General features: G+C 39.9%; 1 protein-coding gene across 1 annotated transcript in view; it reads right to left on the bottom strand.

Moving 5' to 3' along the window:
* thsd7ba (thrombospondin, type I, domain containing 7Ba) overlaps nucleotides 1-22,045 on the bottom strand; it is a 243,726-nt gene that overhangs the window by 127,207 nt on the left and 94,474 nt on the right. The window contains exon 4 of the mRNA XM_050049373.1: nucleotides 613-1,477. Coding sequence (XP_049905330.1) covers nucleotides 613-1,477 — 865 coding nt within the window. The remainder of the gene's footprint in view (nucleotides 1-612; nucleotides 1,478-22,045) is intronic.

Here is a 22,045-nt window from a genome sequence, read left to right as displayed (position 1 = left end):
CCAGGGTTTGCTCAAACAGCAGGGACAGGAGGGGAGCAGCACTTGACATTTACCATAATAGTGCCTCACCACCATGCTAATACGCTGCTGAAACACCAGCTCTCACATAATCCAGTTATAACTGAGTAAATAACCACCATCAATAAAAACCATTTAGTTTCACTGAATACACCTCTGCATGCAGGAAATGGCCCACTGGGATCACGCGAGGGGGATGACCATTGATCATGTCCCTCTCATGTTAGGAAACAATGAGTGTGGAAGAACCATAAAACAATCAACTCCATTAGGACAGTTTCACCTGACAGGCACCCGCATTCAGCTACAGCGCACATGTTACAACCCACCTCCCATGCTACATGAGTGGAAAGAGGGATTAATGTAAGATGAATCCGGTTATCTGTATAGGTCTACAAGCCAACTCTTTTCACACAGCCACCCAGCTTTCAATATAATCTTCAACTTTTCTTGGACTTTAAGAAATGCCCTATTTTTCACTGTGTGCTTATTTCCCGTGTATTCTTCTCATATTTTTTTAATCTTGCTGTATTAAAAAACAAAAAAAAAACAAAACAAAACTGCAGCAACTTGCAGCACTTGTGATTGGCTTACCTCAGCATAGCATTCTTGCCATCACTCCGTGTGCAGCGGACTTGTCGTGTCTGGTATCCCACTTCCACTTCCCATGACATGGGGTACTTGTGTGCGTGAGGATGGTGGTGGTGGTGGTGGTGATGGTGATGGGGGTGGTGATGAGAAGTATGTGTGTGCAATGTGACTGTGTTGTTCTCATTGGAGCCGGTGCTGAAGTCCACTGTGGTCCTTCCACTTAACAGGGCTTCCTTGTGATGGGGTAATCGGCACTCGCTCCAGGCCCCTACTTTAAGGCTGTACTGGTACTCGCCCTCACCAGCAGGGCAGTCAACAGGGCTAGAGCAAGTCCTAGTTTCAGTCAAGTTGGGGCAGCTTGCACCTCCGTACATTGGCGTGGCCAGGACATGTCGAGTCCGATGCTGCAGGCCAGTGCCGCATGTTTTGCTGCAACTTGACCAGGAGGTGAAGTCTGAAACTACACAGTCCTGGGGGCAGGGGATGAGACATGCCTGCTCCACAGGTGGTTTCTGGGAAAAGAACTCACATATCCTCAAGGCGACTGTGGTACGATTTGATGTGCGCACACAGTGGACTTTGCGCCTCTGGATGCCGTGCTGTGCTGTAATGCACTCAGCCGTCCTCAGCTTGAGCTCGTTGGAAAAAAAAGGGACAAGAACACAGCCCCCCCAGTCTGACACCTCCCACTCAAAGAGGTTCTGGTGCCAGTCACAGACCTTAAAGCAGTGCCTCTTGCTTTCTGGCTTGTCCATGTGCTGGCAGTGGGAATGGTGTGTAGTCCAGCCCTCCATGTGGACACACCATATTGTCCTTGTCTGAACCCCGCCAGAACCACACTCCTCCCCGATACACTGACCCCACTGGCCTGCAACCAAGAAAAGACACATGCAGAGGGCATTTTCATTAAAACCTGGAGCTTTACAAAAAAACCCTGATGATTTAAATTGCGGCTTTCTGGCAGCTTGCAATCAAGCACAATTCAAGGCCATTCACTTAACCCCCATGATTGCTTTATTCATGAACTGAGGAGGAAAGGAACAAAAGTAAAAAAAAAAAAAAAAAAAAAAAAAAAAAAGTAATCAAACCACTGGTGGACATCAATGTATAAAAAAAAAAATACAAGGTTAGTTCTTCAGTCACAAAGGACTTGATTCAGTTAGACTCTTGATCTCAAACAGATCAGTATATTAGGCTATGTAGGACAACCACAGTCATTGTTCAGTTGGGTATAATTGTAAGGTATGCTCTTATTTGGCTCTCAAAATCTGGCTTAAGAGCAATGTCTTGTTTTTAATATTTAGTATGTATATTAATGTCATCTTAATACAGCTACCCTGTCAACAGTGAAAGCAAAAATGGCTGCTCATGGAGTGTTTTTATGGATCTTTCCAACAAAGACGACTGATTTTTATTCAAAATAACCGAAACCAACCAAAGACTTGTATGGCATTTCTCTGTGGTCTGACTTTCAGCTCACAGCACACTGAGGATTTCGGTTATCTTAATGTGCAATTGCTTTAATTCAAGAATACAACGGGGACCTGTCTTAAAATGAATTTCAGCAGCAAATGAATATCTGTCTGCTAAAGAAAAGAAGCCTATTATGATGACCGTGATGCTGCCTTTATTGAGTAATTCTCAGTCTACAGAGCTAAAGCCCAGAGAGAAACACAATTTTCTTTTTTGTATGTGAATAGCTTAGGAACATCACAGTTCAGAAGGGTCAACAGGCAAACATGTTCTTAATTACATATCATATTTCATGCGTTCAGACAGTTGTTTCAGTCGCTACCTGATAAGTATCATGGCAAAGGGAGAAGTTCAGGAACAGGGTAAGTGGTGAGGCTGATCCATTTGTCACAACCGCTGCTTCAAAGATACATCCTCCTAATAACCTCATTGTTGTATATTCTGAAATATAACTCTACTCTCTGCTCTGCTCATATTTGATATAACAAACTCTGAAACATAGATAATCATGTTGCCATTTGAAGCTTAGGGTGACACTTAGTGTGAGGCAACTAAATGTAACTAAGCAGCCAAGTTGAGCTACGCTCACAAAGGTGCAAAATCCGGTTTTCACTCCTCATGAAAATGCGCGGTACATTTCACACACAGTTAAGTTATGAAAGAGAGTGGCAACTTCATTTTCAGGTCGTCACCATCACATCTGAGTGATGATGTGGTTGATTTCTGCTGCATGAAACAGAACCGTATTTGGCAGTCGCTACTTGGTAACATCAAAGTATGTGTGACAAAAGCACAGTGATTTCCCACCTCTGAAAAATAGTGGAAAGTATAAGTACTCTGTGGTCAGAGAGGGAACAAAATTGCTGATACCTTTTTTTAACTGCTGTGAAAACTTGCATCAGCCTCAAATTGTAGCTTAAAACATAATACTTATATGGATTCAAGGCTGACCACAATCTCTATTTCTGTGAAGCAGAGAACAACAACTTTTTGCAGCTGCTTTCCAGTCTACAGATGGTGCAGATATAAGACCCAAAATTTGGGGGATATAGAGTTCACCCATCTGAAATGAAAAAAAATAAAACTGTTTTATTTATTTATATGGAGCAAAAAAAAAAAAAAAAAAGAAGTTAAATTCGAATCAAAGTGGTGGAGTGGTTGGTGTCTCACAGCAAGAGGGTCTTGAGTTAAAGTAATTAAATAGAGAGACAGTATAGTGTTTGACAATAATTGTACCTACCCACAGCAGTCCAGCAACAGCTTCTGCTGGGGTACGGCAACACCACTTACACAAAACACAGGCAGAGCTGCAGTACAATGAAGCGGAAGTAATAATAATGGCAATAGGTCAAGTTTATTTGTGATCATGATTACATTTGCTAATAATCATTTTGGATGGCAGTGTGTGATTGCCTTTTGCAGCATAGCCCTTTTTTAATTCATACTTTGGGGGGAACATTTTGAGCACATTTGAATTTGCAATATAATTACTGCCTAGTCTTTTGTGTACTAAATGTTGCTGCTATCACACTGTTCTGACACACATTGCTCAGTTCACTTCCTTCTCTTGTAAAAGATAAAATACAAATGTTCAGTCTCATGAAAGCAGTTGTCAGTCATGTGAAGGGAACCACCTGCTGCTGTAGCACTTCTCTGAAGTGGATTTTTCTCCCACTGATCCTGCCTGGAGTACCTGTTGCATGATAATGCTCATTTTGTTGAGGGCTTGAATCTCATTCTACCTTCTTAATTTCAACATGTTCTCAAATCTAAACCAGAACCGTCTATGATATAGCGATACACATTGTGTTAATATCTGCAGAATGTGTAGTTTAAGGTTATTATAGGGTTGATTAAATTGCTATTTCATAAAATGCTAAATTAATTTGGGATTCAAACAAAAATCAAATCCAAAAACTAATTTGTGCCCTATTAATTTAATTTTTGACCTTTTGTCCTCATTTTCAAAAGAAGTAGACACAAATCAGAAAAAAGAAATAAGCGAAATCAATTTGCTGATATGATGTGGTTATCTACGTCAGTCAAATTCGCTTCTCATCCAGTTATTTTGCCACATGCTATGAAAGGGATAATTTGATTCATTTCTTCTAATTGGAATTAAATTGATGTAATAATGAGATCCTACTGCTTCCTAAATTGCTTTCAAATGACAACTCACTGAAACTGTTTCATTCCTTTTCGTGCCAGTGAAATCTGTTGTTAACACTTTGTTCCCTGGCCAATCATTGACATGAGAACGCTGTTTTGAAGCTGCTGCTTTCTGCTTAAGGGAGCAATATTTCAAACTGCTGAATTGTTTCATAGTTCATCGAAGCACATCATTGAGTTTATTCGTCTTGGCTTTGCAATGTTAATGGGGGCTTACAGTGTAACTAACATTGTTATGTTTATAGGATCTTTTTTGTCTTACACTCTGTTTTTAGAGCGAGTACAATACAGCAAACTGAACATGCCAATGGCAAGGCTCAAAGGATAGGAAATCATTATTACTTTAATTTACACAGAGATTTTTCTTTACTGGAAAGAAGAGTAATGATTTGTCCATTTAGCTTAACTGTAGAAACTAGGAAAGACATGCAAATTAACATAAAGTTGCAGTAATGAGAGCACGGCCGTCTTTGTCTGACAGTGCAAAACACATCAAGGGTAACCCAGCAAACGCATATGTTGTTTGTGGTGCAAATTGATAAATACTGTCACAACAAATCCCATCATCCTTTTTTCTTCATTCACACTGCAGCGAAAGAGGTCCAAGAGCCACACATTTGGCATAAACACAAAGTTCATTCCATTCAAATTGCAGCTTGTTAGTGTGGCAATGACTCTGAGCAATTATTTGCCTTTTACAGGATGTCATATTTTGGCTTTTGACAGTATTTTTTAACAACACATGTCCAGCTGTGGTTGTAGCAAACAAACCTGTCATTTTCAGCCAAAACATGTTTTCCTAACCCCAACCAATTGAGCAGTGTTAGTTCAGGCAGGACATGATGTCAAGCTCAGCTCACATCCCAGCTACATCAGCTGATCTCAAACAGCCCAATCAACTGAAGGAGCAGCTGACTGATGAAAGGGAGTCAGCTGATAGATCACGATTCCTTTAAATTGGCAAATCTCATTCAGGGCGCCCTATTTAAACTGCTCTGGCCTGCCGACTGTTGCTGCATCCTCTGTAAGCTGCTTTGCAACCCGCCTCCACCCCAGCTCCTCCTCCTTTTTCATATCTGACTTATCAGTGTCATTTCAGTTTGTCACTGATGCTGCTCTGTTCTGTTTCTCAGGGGTCTTTGCTGCTGCCTCAGGCTTTCCATGTATGCACATGGAAGGGCAGGGAGGTTTGCTCTCTCTGCCTCTGGCTTTCTACCTAGGCACCTAAGGCTTTCTGCATTGAGCTAGGAAAGGCAGAGAGGCCCCAGAATAGAGACATACTGCCAAATATAATACTGCAAATGGAAATAAAGGTTACTTTGGCTAAAGTGGTACTAACTGAAATTGCCTTTGTGCCTAAACCTAACCAAATAGTAACCACAGCGTTACCACAACATAAACTGAAAGTAAGATGTAAAGAGATGTATCAACATGTCCATTACGTATGAAATGTACAAATGTAAAAAATCCATAGTCTGCAGAAATGTACAATGCAAGCATTTATTCTGCTGACTGGGTTGCTTATCATTCAAGCTTTTGGGGGATAGAGTTTGCAAATCCAATATCCAGTATACTTGTCTTCGATGAAGTATTTCTTCAATGCTACCACCTCTCTTTGGCAGTCATCCTTTCAATGCCCTGCAACATAAGTACGGTTTGAAGTCATTGAAATGTACTACTACTGGGTCTCAATTCTCCTTAAGTGAAGTGAACAAAAGAGCCTTACACAAGACCTCCAGCTCCAAGACCAATGTTTTTATTGATATGCTTTTTTTTTACCTCTTGGACAAAAGCAAGTGCCACAGTCCCTTTTCTCTGTTTTCTGTAGTCATATAGCACCAATTTCGAGAAGATTTGCAGCTTGCTACTGCATAGACAGCCTGGTTGTATGAAAAGACTATCTTTCCAGTGGTGAAATATTTAATTATGTCTTGTGTTGTCTAAATTGTAAAATTATGGTTTTTCTTTTCTCTTTCATATATGTGGCATATAATGTGACAAACTGTATACATGTCACTGTCACATACTGAAAGACATAAAATAGTTGTTGCTCACTTGTACACACAGAATGGGTGGAATATTATCTATTTAAGATCAATGTTGTAAGAATTCTCAAAAACACTCTTGACAACAGTCTAGAGGGATCAAAACATGAAGGACAACAACAAACAATAATATAGAAAAAATGCAGCAGATAGGAATAGAGGTTAAATCTTAAAGGCAAAAAATATTTGGTTACATTAGCCTCCTTAAACAAAAGGCCATTTGTAAATGAAGGCTGGCTATTTTATACAGGGTACACTGAAAATGAGCTGCATAAAGCATGAGGCCAAACAAAATTAGCTGGAAACAGAACCATAGGTGCATGCTCAAACTGGAGCAGCTCAGCTTTGTATGTGCACTCCTTTATTCCCACAGCTCATTTTACTTGTTTCATGTTCATGCTTTGCCACAAAAGGACTTTCAACCATGAATGTGCACACTAATCAGCAAAATCCAGATTTCCTTGTGCTCCTGACTACGCTGCATGATTTCTTTCATTCATCTTGAATTTCTGAATGCATATTTAGGCTGCAGCATGTTGTATTAATCTGAACTAACATGATTTTGCTTCAGTTTGAATTGATAGTTTGAGCCCTGGCTTAAGATGATGTGAACTGCCAGGCTATTTGTTTACAACCTCAAAGACACTTGAAGTGCTTTGAACAGGAGAGACATGTTGCTTCTGTCAGAAGAGAGAACGCAAGATCACTCACGGCTGTGAAAGCATCTACGTGTATGAAAGCATTTTAATTAGGCACATTAGACAGTAGACATCAGTAGAATTTAATTTCAAAAAGTGCAGTCATACCCACACATCCAACATTCCTGCTTAAAGAGATGTTCTCGATTCAGTCAAAGTTGACAAGACCAAAAAAAATCTTATATGGGTTACACCCTGAAATAGACATGAAAAGCCTCCACAAATGTAAGATATGAGCAGCAATTCACTGCTGAGCTTAAAGACCTTCGGTGTCAACAGCGAGCTGCTGAGTGCACTGCTCTTGTGGTCAGTGATGGCACTCTTTCATGATAACCACTCTTTCATCAGCATGGCCACCCTTGCTCAATGTTGCTGTTTTCACGCTGTGCCAGGATATGTGTGCCTGATTTATGGAGGTGTGATTGGGAGCGATTCGACTGCCAGGGGAGCCAGCTAACACAAGCACTAGTTCATCTCCTAAGCTCTGAATAATCACTCTCTCGATCTGTCAGCATCAGCATCTGTCAGCCCCTCAGGAGGGAACCAGTCACCCACAGCTCCTTCACTCCCGACGCACTTAGTCGCCCTGCTTACACCTCCGGGGGGGCTCCAGCACCCTCGGGGGCCCCTGCTATATTTACTATTCCGTTTACGTCCGATATATATGAAAAAAACTGAATCGGCAAGAGGCTGAGCAGACTTCTCCACAATACAGGCAAAGACAGAAATTAAACTTTGCCAGTGTAGCGTGACTTAACACATCTTCTCTTTTTCAGCAGTGCTCGGTTGAACCCTTAAGTTGGACAAATGATAGCAAAGCTTCACGACAATAACAAGTAACACAACAAAAGCAATCTCCACTGTGCCCCGAAACCAGACAGACGGAGACAAAGAAGAAGCAAACAGCAAAGCAGTAAACTGTCTCTTAAACAGCAGCGCTCTGTCAAGAGAAAACTGCACTCACCACTGTTAAATCTTTTGCCTCTCTGGTCTCTTTAATTACATTTGTTAAAAGCATCACTGACTCAGGTCAGTAGAGTCTTAAAGGATTTCTTGGCACTTCCAACTTTGTGCTGCCTTTTTGGGGCTTTTACTATTCGATGTGTAATAGTGCTGCTTTAAACTTTTACACCAACAGTTGGGTTTTGCACAGTACATCTGTAAGCTATGCATTCTGCTTCAATGTGTCACAAAATCAGATACACAAAGCTTTTCTGAGCATTTATTGATCATATCGATCCGCGTCTCTATCTACTGCAGTGGCCCGAGCACTTTATTTAGCTTGTATAAGAAACACATCAATTACCTCAGTTCTGAAGAGACTTCTCTGTTAACAACGTTCGATACTGCAACATGAATGGAACAACAACACACTTCTATGCTCATCTTTGCCGATTTACTCCAGTGACATATACAGAGAGCACATAATGTTTTTTCTCTCCACGCTGCAGCTTTCCGTGCATTTTTCCTCACAAACATCTGCTGAGTTTATTCACCATCCATCTTCAACTCCTCTGCCCGAGTTAAGTTTGACTGTTTGGATACATGCGTCCTTTGTCACAACACTTTTTAATTAAATGATACCTATGCCACTGCGCCTCATTATGCACACAGCCGTCCCCCATGCCATACTTCCATCAGTTGTAATTTATGAGCAGCGAGGTGCATCCTCAATTACAACATTCATATATGCAGAAATTCATCAGATTATCATCAGGCAGTCAATCCATCTCCAGAAGGCCTGAATCAGCTCATTTTCACCAAGTGTTTATGGAGCAGGTTAGGAGGAAGTGTGTGAAATGTGAGGGGAGAAGTTAAAAATCATCGCCAGGGGACAATTCACAAGAAAATTAAGTAACAAAAAACACCCATCACCTGCAGCTAAAAATAAAGTTTGCGTGATGATAAAGAGAAGCAGCTACTGTGAGAAGTTTGACCTTCCTGCTTGAATATAAATCATATATTTCCATAAATGCTCAATAAGTGAATGCATTATAATATTTGTGTTTTGGCCTGACAATGAGATACTTATTGCAGCTTGCATTATCCCGAGGCAAAGCATCAAATGCAGCTTCAATATCCCACACTAATGAATTACGTACCTTGGGGCTGCAATATTATACACATGGCCCCAAAGGGCTTTTGTTATAATTTAGCATTCAGCCCTACAGCGCCAGTGCCAGACCCACTTGAATGCCTAATCGCTAACTGAATGGCCAGCAGTATAAACAAGACAACACTAACACATGTTGTGCCCATTGAGTGATGTAATCCCCATTTGAGCCAATCGGTAACTAACCAAATAAGCACTGTAATGCAACCCCCTCCTCAGCCACACAGTGTAATATGAAAATGCGAAAGTGCAGCAATGAGACTCATTTCCTTTCATTAATGAGAATTTGATTAGTGGTGTCCACGATATTACACGTAATAAACGGACGGACGGATAAACAGGCAGATTGGGACTGATCCAGATGCTGTAGCCTGATTACAGGTGTGACGGCTCAAAAAGCCAGTCTCACACTCTATAAAGCATAATGCAGGACCTACAAGCTCCTCTGCTCTGATTTATCTCAAATCCATAATGTGGTAAATCATGAAGAGGATCATTTTAATACCGGCGTGAAGACTTCTAAGTGAAAGATCAATCATCTTTAGTCAGTATTAGCATGATTCCTTCAGAGGGTTTCCACTGTGTGGGGTTAGGGCTGTATTTGAATTGCACAGCAGTCAGACAACACAGTAAGGTGGACCCTCACGAAATAACAAAGGCCATAAGGACGCGATGCCCTTTTTGATATATTCATGGTCTGGTTTCTAGGGATATTTCTCTCTTCAGCTCTGGCTAAAACAAACAACACAGAGCTGTGAGCAGCTGCATGATTATGCCAATGACAACTGTCATTTTAATCCATATTTATTCATATACAATTTGAATAATGGTATGGTATGTAATATGGTTCTCGAGTTACACTGACTGTTGCTATGCATAAAAACACTGATAGTGATGTAGCATAACATCCAAAAATCAACCACAGCAGAGAGCTCCTGATTCGAACACCATGATACTGAGCAGCACCTCAATACAGCATATTTACAAACCCGAGTCATCACCACAAGATACAGTACAATGAATGCATAAAGAGATACGACATGAATGCATGCTCTTTGTGTGTATTTCAAAGGGGAAATATGACCATTTTCATAATTCCTACATGTCATTCCTTTGGTCTAAGACAGTCTAAAAATCACTCTGTCCCAAATCCAAGTGCTAAAACTCAACTTTGTAATGTCATAGGGTATAAAGACTGGAGCTGCTCCATGATAATGAATGGTGAAAGATGATAAAGAGGACACTGAGAGCACCCAGAGGAATGTTCTCAGTGTATGGGTAAATGTTCCGTTTCAGAACTGAGAACACTACAATAGAATAAAGCTCATTTGGGTGTAGAAAAGAAAAACATTCTGTGGATCCAGAAGATCAGGCTCCCGTTTACTGTCTATGGAGCAGCTGCAGACTTTATACCCTATGAAATCAGAAGCCTGAGACTTGCCTCTCTGGTCTCTGGCTTTATGAGAGAATAGCTCATGTTCACAAATATTGATGGAACTTTCCTCGGCCATGGAAGTAACATTGGAATTCTTATTTTAGTGGCTTTTCCCTTCAAGTCAGACACACAGTAGAGGTGATGTTTCAGACTACTTTAAAGGCCAATTTAGTACTTATGTGCAAAGACTGACTTTGCCCTTACATCATTTAAAGACAAGACTACAAAAATAAATACAGTAGGTCCACAGTATATCACACAATCAACTTGTATCCTAAGAAACATTTTGCAGTATTTCTGTTCAGAGTTATATTTAAAAGTTAGCATTCACTCTAACTGTGAAATAAACACAGATTTGTGCTTGAGCCAAAAGTTTTAAGCCAGGGGCACATCTTCAACTGAAGTAAAACCTTTGCTCCCTGGTAGCTTAAAAAGCTTAATCTGTATAAATGACTGCATCTGGACAGATGAAGAATAATTGTGCATTTCTTATTTTCCTCTCTGCCTGATATATCCTTTTTCTGGATCACTGCGCAAGTCACATTTGTCTTTGTTTCTCCTCTGTTTATGCTAACCTGCCTGTAGCAGTGGGCTGTCAGGGAGTTTCAAATGGGTGGTGCTGAAAACACAGGCTCCCTTCTGTTAAGTCAAGAGAAAACAAGCAAAGGTGGGTAGATATATAACTCATAAACAGCTGACATGAACATCATTTTCCTGGGTATCCACGCCTTCATGATAAAGTTCCTGGACTGCCATTACAGGTAACCCAGTGACTGAATATAGAGAATAAGCTAAGTAGCGAGTCTTAGTAAGAAATTGATGTTATTTTTGCCTCTCAGTTTAGTAAAAATAACAAGTTTTGATGACACTTTACTTTCAGAGCTAATTGCTGGTGACAATGCTGGAAACAGCTTCAATATCAGAACTTGCTGCTTAGAAAATACAGTGGTAAAACTTCATAATAACCATCATTAATAAATGATACACTGGTAGTTAATGAAACTTAAGCTAATAGTTATTTTACTGTAAACAAAATATGAAATGATAATTAATAGGCCCCATGTTTAGTAATTATTAAAATGCTATTATAGTTTATTGTTGCACACATTATAAAATTTTATGAACTATATTAAGTATTTGTTACTGAATATGGATGGTTTGCAAACCGCCTATAAACATTATTTGGACAGCTATTAAAAAGTTGCAAAGGATGATTACAAGGTGGAGACTGTGATTCTGGGGACAATCGTTGTCTCTGTGCAGAATCACATACTGTACCTTGAAATGATTAATACACACTTTGTGGTGCATCTACAAACATTATTTGGGTGGCCATTATAAAGTGGCAATTGATGTTTGTTAAGCTTTAAAATTGCTTAATAAATGGTTTATAAATCATGTAACACATGATTTGAATAGCTGTTATGAAGTTACAACCAGTGTTGATTTCGTGGACAAAAACTATGACCTTTTTTTTTTTTTGTCAACAACCTTTTTGTTGACGAAACAAGACGATGATGAGCTAAAAATAGATCTTGATAATTAATACTAAGAGAAAATGTATGCTTCATTTTTGTTGACGAGATGAGACGTGACTGAAATGTTAGTGGTGGACTATCAGACATCGAAAGCCAAGAATGGCTGTGCTTGTAATTATCTTTAAATGCAACATGAGCGACAGGCAGGTGAACTCCAGCAAATAGTCTGTGCCAGGATGTTTCAGTAGCCAGCAAAAACACACACACTGAAGCAATCGTCAGCTGTACCTAAAGACTAAAACGTTGCAGATTTGGAAAGAATTCAGGCTTTAATTAAGTGATTTTTCTGCTTCCTAACATTGAGATCGATAAGTCAGAGTTTACAATGAACCAGGGTACAAATCCTAGTTGTTTCATTTTAGTTATTTGTGGTGTCAAAGTTTTTGAGATCATAAATAGAGAGATGTTGAGCTTCTCAAATGATGATCAGTAAGTGTGTGCTCGTAAATCACCCCTTAAACCTGTCAAGTACTGCTGGAGAAATGCATGTTTGTAAGTGTGCAGAACTTATCTGTAGTTGTAGAAAAAAACTGTCTAAATAAACTTTTTACATAACCTGTCACCTTGATTCTAATTTCTTAAACATGGCTTAGCTTAACTGGATTAGTTTAAAGATGAAAAGAAAAAACATATAGAAAACATACTGACTAAAACTAATGACTTAAAAGTCAGAAATTTTCATCAACCAAAAGTAGTCTAAAACTTTGAAGGATAAAAATGATTAAAATGTGGCTAAAAGTAATAAGCATTTTCATCTCAAGATTAAGACTAAGACACAAAAAGTTGTCAAAATTAACACTTGGTACAACTGATTAACTGTGCCTCTAAAGTATCCCCTGCATTTTGAATAGCTTATCATTAATTTATTTTACAAAAAGTTGTTGAGATGTTGTGCTAACTCTGCATTCCACCACACTCATCTCCTACTGTGTTTATGTGTGGTGCAGTGTTGCATGTTAACACTGGCTTTCTGTTCATAAATGTGTTCAATATGATCATTTTTAATTATCAGTGCATACAGAATCATTCCTTCACAGTCCACCAGTAAGAAAAAAACTACTGGGGCCAGATGAATGTTACTTGATCCTTAACAAACCACTTAACATAACTATTTACTCAAGTTTAATTAACTATAGTTTATTAATGATGGTAACTGTAAAGTTTTACCTTTACAGTTAAACTGGAAAAGTGTTTAAACATTTCTGATTGCTCACTTTCCTTGACAGACTCTGCTGTAAATCAGTTAGGTTGGTGATTAAAATTTCATCAAGTCAAATACGTCATGTCCAAAACTGTAAAAAGCAATATTCTACAATGAGTAATGTCATGTCAGCACAGCAGATGACTAGATTTTTATACTTAGGTTTAAATAAATAAATACCATGCATGTGATATTTCCTTTCTTCCCAAATGTGATCATGGCATGTGCCACTGTCTTGCTGAGAAGATTCCCATGGTCAAAACTAGACAAGGACTTGTGCTCCGTCTGAAATCAATTTGGCTGTTCTATCAACTGGCCTTTGGAGACCTGGTAGTTCATCTACAAAGCAGATATTGTATTTCCTCTAAGATCTCATTTATATACACATAGATCCGACTTTGATTTTAGGCTGGAGATCCCCTCTGGGTGTTTCTCTGAGAATCAATGTGTTTACACTTATAAATGCCACAGTACTTTAGTCGCTATCACTTTAAGACATGAACGCTACAGCTGGGGCCAGGCAGAGGTGTGCTATACCTCTGTGGTGATCAGAATCTTTTTTCCGTGTAATTGCTTGTCTCATGTGGTCTCCTCAAGTCCCCGCACCAGCCTGTGTAGAGGTGACAAGTAATTGGATCGGATGTCATTCACTCCTCTGTCTCACTGTCTCTTGCTGACCTGGGATTTCTCTCCCGTAAGCACAGAAGCAGAACTAATGGCCGTATCTACAGGTGGCAACCTGAGGAAAGACCCTAGTGTTTTGATAATGCAGGTGACGAGGGCCATGGGATAAAGGACAGAGATAAAGTGACAATTGTATCTCTAGTAATGCAGCACAGTCTGCACGATATATTATTCTATAACAAGAAAACCAAATCCAGCAGTGCAATTCTGTTGTGAGGCTTTTTTTCCCCAGTTATCCGTCGAGTAATATTTTATCCGCTGAACACTGCCAAAAGAATAAGCATAAACTACCTATTTATTTATTTACAAGAGGGGATCATTTGACATAAACCCCAGTAATGATTTAAATGCTTAAATTAATGAATGACAATGCAGGTGAGTTTGTGCAGGTGAAGTGATGGGCTCAACAGAGAAATGTATTGGCTGGTGTGGAAATAACTGTGGGAAGAATGGGGGAATAAACAGGCCGTGTTTGAGGAGAGCCTTGACAAGGTAGCCTTCATGGTTGAACATGTTGAAATTTCATTTGAGCACTGATTGCTGATGCACCCCAGAGGTTTTCCTTGAGCTGTTTTCAGATTGAGCAGTGATTCCTGAAGTGCTGCTCTTTTTCTGTTCAAGTATGAGGTGAATGCACTTCAAATTGAGGCAGGCAGGTTTCATCTGCCAGAACAATGTAAACTAGTGAGTGTTCATACCTAAACAACAAAAATGGGGCCTAAAATGACCCATAACAGCATGCTCCTATCTGCTGCATCTTAAGTTCGGACAACCAAAATGACTTCCTGCGGGATACAGTCATTTGACAGGCAGGAGGTCGTTAAGTGGGTGCACTTTACATCATGAGATACACTGAAGGGGACGACAGGTCATGTACTCAGGTAAGGTGACTTAATGCAAACTTTCAAAAATATACTCATCACTTCTATTAAAATCAAAAACAGCAGCCTGCATGGACAAATACACTGGTCATGAGGTACATATTGTATGTTTTATATAATCTGGGGGGATTTTGTTTTAGAAAAGTACTTTTTAAGGTTGATTTTATATGTTCTTATTAAATAATAACAATAAGATTTTCACAACTTAAATAATCAGGCACTAAATGTTTGTATCCTAGAGGATGCATTGCTCGGATAAGGGTATAAACTGGGATAATCACTCACAGATATATTGATGTTTTGAGGCCTATACTCTACAAATTAATGATAATATAAAGGTGTGAAATATTGATTACTCTTTATTTTTTATTCTTATTGTTTTACTAGCTGATGGCTCATCAGATTTTAGAGGGGGGAACCATGTGAGAAAGACAATGAATAGCAGCAGCAGTACTAACAATGTGAATGGTAGCTCTAGTGATGAGGCAGAGGAGGCAGCAAACAAGTATAAACAAAGGAAGATGTTTAGGTTGATTAAAAGAGCACTGCAAACTGATATGTGATAGATGTAGTGGCATTGCTGTGCATGTTATACTGTACGTGTTAAATGTAAATTTACATATAGTTAGTTGGTTTGTATTGGTGAGTTTGATCACTGGTCCACTGCTACACCAAGCTGCCTCACTGCAACAGACAAGTTCTCCTCTTCATGAACCACAACCATCCATGATAGGATATTTCCAGTGTAAGGGCACTACAGGGAGAATAATAGACTCTTTCACTGTTTGTAAACAGTATGACATTTTTGGGAGGGTGGGGCTTAGCTGTAGGCAAAACAGTCCTTCGCAGACATTAGCTAGTGTTAGCTAGCAAGTTCTGTTGGCTTGTTTTTGACAACGGAGGAAGATGATGTGAGTGGTGCATTCAGAAATACTCTTTCCAAGTGCCGGAGCGCACTCTGGAACAAACTGGACCATTCCTAAGTTTGGAGCATTGTCTGAATGTATCGTTCTGTTGTCCTGAGCACGGCACTCTCAGAGTGGCAGAGTGCACTCAAAAAAGTAAACACTGACAAACAGGACCAGACTGGCCGACCCGTAAGCTCTCACTTAGTGGATGGATGATTTGACAGGATGGGCGACTTTGTGGTTGATTCCTATGCCAATCTTACAAAGGAGGACGACACTCCTCTGGTTTGATTTGCTATTGAAGCTAACGTTAGCTAATGCACTAAAAACTTATCAGTCAATGGTAAACAACAAACATGGCAGCACACCGGTAAGGTAAGACAACACGTTTACATGTCGTTTTCTATATGTTCTCTGACATTTATCCTAACGATATGAGGCGGTCTTTGTGGAAAAAAAGCTTGTTTAGTGGACTAACTTTGCACTTGAAGGGATGCCCGTTCACTTATGTTTTAACAGGTCTGACGCTACTATGCGCCCTGGCTGTATCTAGGCTAACAGCTAACATGCTAACTATTATTTTTATGTCACTAGTCACTTGAAACAAATTTAGGACGATAGGAGACGGGTTGAAATAAACTGAAATTTCCCTTTAAAGGGTTTATGATATAAAAATGGGAATGAGATGTTTTGTTTATGAAGATGAATAGACCTTTGTTGATTCAAAGATGTTTTTCACTTTTTAAAACTTTGTATGCAAAATGTGTAAGAAAAGTTGGCAGATGACCTATTAAGTAAAGGGGAAAATGTTACATTTATACCCCATAGGCAGTGTATCTCAAGACAAACAAAAGTGTAAATCGAAACATAAAGGTCATATTTTGATAAAAGTCATTAAATCGTGCCAGTTTAGCCCAGATATACTACAAAATAACAATTAATTAATTTTCAACAATATCTATATGTGCTTGCCCGTTCAAGGGTTAAGGGCATGGACAGTGAGTAAAACAAGTCAACTGGTTAAAGCTGCACTAATCAATATTTTTAGATTAACAATTAAACTTCAAATTAATGCTGGTGTATCTTTGTGTCTGCTGTATGTGTTTGTAATTGTTTGCTAACACATTCACCATAACAACTTTGTAAGGTGAAAATATGTCAAATTAGAGTTTACAGTTTGTTCTGTTGTGGCCAAGAAATCAATTAATAGTGCTTTAAGGAGAGATTGGCATTATAATTAAGAGAAATGAACATCTACTGTTATAGGAGACAGGACTCAAGCTCGGGGCTGTCAAAGTTAGAGACTTCCATCCTAACCTCCACAGCCTCATTTCTCACTATGTCACCTCATGTCCTGCAAGTCAGTACCTTTGAAGAGGGCAGTCTCACTACCACGTATAAGAATTACACTTCATATACTTTGAAGCATTGGTACAGACAAACTGCCAGAGACCTGACATATTACTTTATTTTCTATTCAATAACAGTATTATCAATTGCATTTAACTACATGTGTCTGTTTGTTCAATACTGTTCTACAAATCTTACTTGCTGTAAACCTTACAAAATGTCTGTATGGTTCGCTTCTTAAGCAGAGAAGTCAGGATCCGATGTATAATAGTTCCGTATTGATCTTCTCTTCCCAACAAACAAGCTGCATCACTGTCAGTTAAACTAAAAGGCAATTCATGAACACACCATTGTTCATGAAAGCATCGTAGTCCACTGGGTTTCCATGTTCCAGAGTCGTTTGATGGTGCAGACTTAAAACAGAGCAATTTGTTTGTTTTTTTCCTTTAATCAACCACAAAATGGCCCCACGGCGGAGCTGAGGACCAATTCAATGTGGACCCCACGCCAGGAGAGTTTCTCTGACAGAAGAAGCGATTACTCGAGTCAGGCAGCCTGCAGAGTGTAACCTGCAGAGGCTAAATACTTCGGCTATTCTCCATCTGTCATTTGTGCTCCCCTTGTCCCTCAGTTATTAATCAGATGCTCCCTCATTTTATGGTCATCTGTGGGAGGTCAAATAAATAATGACTGGACAAAATAACATTTGCCATCATCCCTATGCTGCTCATTCAAACTACGCTTACGTCATCTAAATGACATGTTGCAATAGAAGAAACCACAAGACTTTTCCTTTCCTGATGCCACAGTCAGCAAAAGCTCAATTTTTAGCTACAAGAAACCCACTTTTTCTGTTTTGCACTTCATAGTGAAGGTACGATATAGAAACAATACAGTATGCTTTCAAATGTGAAATTGAAAAATCACTCCAATTACTCTGTAAGGCTGCTGTGTGCTGCTGTACATTGATAACCACATGATCACCTCATCCAAAATACACAACACAGCAGTGTAGCGGCTGTCTTTATCAGGGATCCAAACAAAGCCATCAGCCTCTGTGCAGCCACGGTAGTTGTTATCACTGAGTGCATTAGGGATGTACAGACACCTCCGACTCCATTCCTCTGGGAGACTTATAGGAAAAGACAGGAAACTAATGGATGGTTTGGGAGTTCTGATAGTTGGAGGTGTACCTTCCTTCATCTACCTCAGATAACACTGAGGACACTCTGGCTGTGGTGTGCAAATAAGCCACAGTCAAATATGTGGCAGAAATGCCTGAAAGGCATAAATAATTTAGTTATTTTTGGCTGCTCTGTTGCTTTGTCCTGAGTGAGATACCAACTAACTAACCTTGGACGTCAACTTCTATCCTACTCACAAAGGGTGCATAGTGAAAGCAGCACATGCCAGTACAGCAGCAGCGACTTAAATCCAATATACGTGTCTACAAAGGATGTGTTCAAGCACAGCTGCTGCAGTGCAGGTCAGCCAGGTTTAGGCAGCACTCAGAGGCCAATTCATAATCACGATAGTTGAGCGTGTGAAATGGAAGAAAATTGACTTGAAAAGTAAAATTATGCCTCAGGTCGTAGCTACAGTATGTGTATAAAGCACACATAAAATGCAAGCAGTTAGAGAGCCTGCACAGATGGATGTCCTGGTTAGAGTAAATGCTCATATGTTCATGCGAGAGGTACAACTGAAAAATTAGACTGAAACACCCCTCTGTAGACAAGCCTTTAGTCTGATGGCAGTACGAATAATGACAATTATTGACATTGTTTTTCCTGTAGGGTCAAGTGTTCCTCACAAAACTGGTGACTCAGTCACAAAAGAACAGTCCACCAGCTAAAAAAAAAGAACTGTATTATGTAAACTATAAACACAGCTTGTTTGGTAAATGTTACTCTTGCTATTAAAGCACATCCTTCACCTGTCACACTGTGATGTAACGTGTATTCTTGTTGACTGATCTGACTGATCTGTTTTCAGACAGCCTCGCATTGTCTTCTTCATTCTTGAATACACACAAAATAAGAAAGGCAGTTATGTAAGCGTAGGAACACATCAGGGAGAGGCGTGGGCGTGATGCATGGATTTTAAACGACATTAAGACTGGTACAGCCCACCCTGAAAAGCAGCTGTGTGGCTTGGATTTTGTGGCTCATAACTCAAATTTCATAAATGGAGAGAAGGCATTCACAGCTCTGAGAATGAAAAGAATATTCCCTATTATGCACTAGGCCACCACATTATTAGGTACACCTGTAATAAAGTCCAATACAATAGCCCTGCAGTAAATGCCACTTGGGGAAACACATTGAGTTTTTGTTAATACCGTGTCAGTGAGGGGTCGATTCAGTTTTAAGGTCATTTTGGAGGCTGTAGTTTGTGGTGCAGTTGAATTGTACTGTGTTAAATTGGGAACAGAACAACATAGGCAGAAAAATTACTTTAAAATGACTATTAGTTACATAAAGCTGTGGTTAGTCTTTTCAATATGACCTGGCACGTCCTGCAGGGTGCTGCTATCCATCAGAAGTGAACATTCAGGGCTCATCTTGGTCTAACTAAAATACAGTCACAAAATCCACATCTTGAGGTATCTGATCTCAGCTGTGTGAACATAAATCTGGCTGCAGCCATCATACTGCCAGCAGCAACATTCACTTATTGCGTGTCCTATTGACATGGTACATGGTAGAGGACCAGGGGGGATACGTCAGTGTTGCTGAGACTCATGCTAAGGCTTTCTTGCACAACAGTTCTGCTCTCACGCTGCTCTCTGCATGATAAGGGAAATGTATAGAACAACACTACAAAAGAAAACTATGGCACATTTTGCTTTCTATGGGAATCCAAAAGATGTAGCAGAATGTTTTTAAAATTTTATAAACAACTAGTATTTCCTATTACAGAGATCTACCAGAGCTTCAGGATGATCGACGTAGGTCTAATCAGGGCTCTGGGGAAATGCCTGGTGTAAAACAAACACTCCAAGAGTGCTCAGAAAATAAATACATGCATATTTAGTCCTTTAGCCTTGATTATGGAGGTGCAATTGACTATTTGAAACTGAGGACACTTGGCTGTTTGTAACGATTTTAAATGTTCTTTTTTGGAGGAGTTATTGTTTGTTGTAATGGAAATGAAAGATGTGTTAGCCTCCTGGCATCAACAGTTCACAGAAAAATGTTTCAATGAAACAGTCACAGTTTGTTGTGAATGTGTGGATATCAGGCTGGGATGATGTGAGATTCCCAGCCTGAATATTTATCCCAGTCCAGCCCTGCCATGGCCTCTGTGCCATTTTTTACACAAGGATTATTTATAACTGCATGAGAGACATCAATCAATTCCACAGATCCAACCACAGATTAATTTTGCTAACGTCCCAAAAATTTACTTGGGTTACTATTTAAAGATGGCCTGGAAATCCAGACTCAAATCTAGAAAGATTTTGAGTCTGGCCCTCACCAATACACCCTTCCTACCCAAGGGGCGGCACTAACTAAGGCATTTCAAATGCCGCCGCACACAATTGGATAAAACGATAGCCAATCAGAGCAAAAAACAAGGTGACGTATTCATTGCACTAAGCCCCATTTGTTTGCCACCCAGTGGGGCTAACTGATATATCATGCTTTTGCTGTATCCCGTCGGCAAAACAGCAAAAACGTCCTTCCTGGAAACAATGGCTTCTAGGGCAGTCTTCTATTCCTCTCTCAAGGTAAAAGATAAGTGTAGTTGGCTTAGCATTTCTTCCAAAGCTAAATTGAATGGACGAGGTCCCTCGGCAGCTGCCATCTTGGCTGTTTACTTTTCGACTCCTACGGCGCAACGCTGTCGTCATCACGTTACGCCCGCCCAGAGCCCGCCTCTGTCAGACTGATCTGATTGATCCGCTTGGCGATTCAGCGGGCTCGGTTTGTCGGGGCCAGATCCCCATGCAGAGCAAATTCGAATTTGCTAGGGGCGGGGCATCTGGATTTCCAGGTTAATTTAAAGACTAATATAATGCAAACTTTTTTTCTTTTTTTGTTTTTTGCAAAAGTCAGGAGAACATAAAGGCACCAGAATCATAAAAATTTAATTAAATGTTCAGCCTTACTGTTGGCAGGCATCAGGGGTGACCCCGAATAGTCGATGATTCAGTGATTCGATTCGGAGAAGTCTGATTCGACTGCCAGTCTCGCCGTCGAATCGTCGCAAAATGTGGTTATGAAACAAGACCGTACCATTCTGACTATATGGGGGTGCTCACTGCTGCTGAACATCTTGATTTGACATAGAATGTATTTGTTTTCTAGTAATTCATGATATATAGCCTATTTTGATACAAACATCAGCCTAATTTCTGTTAATAAAAAACTGAAAATGACACGTGGACCATCAGAGCAGCATCAAGGCCTACGGTGATTTACGGTGGCGGAGCGCATAAACAAACACTTTGGAGGAGGTATGTGCTCTCAAATCAAAATTTTTTAAAAGGATTATTTGCTTACCTGAAGTGTCTTGAAACAAATTTCACCGCTGATTGTTTTCTTGATAGACTCTGATATTTAATTTATTTATTATCACTAGTCTGTCTGACCAGAGGGAGGGACAACACGTATCCCCCGGGGACACATGTCGTGCGAGTGCGGCCAGGAGTGGAGATTTCAGCACCACAGACAGCGCGCGTAAAAAGACTTGACAAGCGTCTCCTTTTAATGTGTTTGCTGCTAGTGAAATTATACATAGGCCTAATAAATGAAGACAGTGACATATTGAGTTGAATGTTCATTTCAAGCTTTTGTAGTACAACGAATTTCAGAATTGTGCAAGTGCGGCCGGAAAGCGGGCAGCAGTGTTTGATGCAGGAAACTCGATATGGACTTGAAAATCAGTTTCAGAGTGGGGGTGGTCAGGAACGGCGGTGTTTCGGAATGGCGTTGT

Source organism: Epinephelus moara, chromosome 7 (assembly GCF_006386435.1).
Source record: "Epinephelus moara isolate mb chromosome 7, YSFRI_EMoa_1.0, whole genome shotgun sequence".
Taxonomy (NCBI): domain Eukaryota; kingdom Metazoa; phylum Chordata; class Actinopteri; order Perciformes; family Serranidae; genus Epinephelus; species Epinephelus moara.
This window is presented reverse-complemented; position numbering and strand designations above follow the sequence as displayed.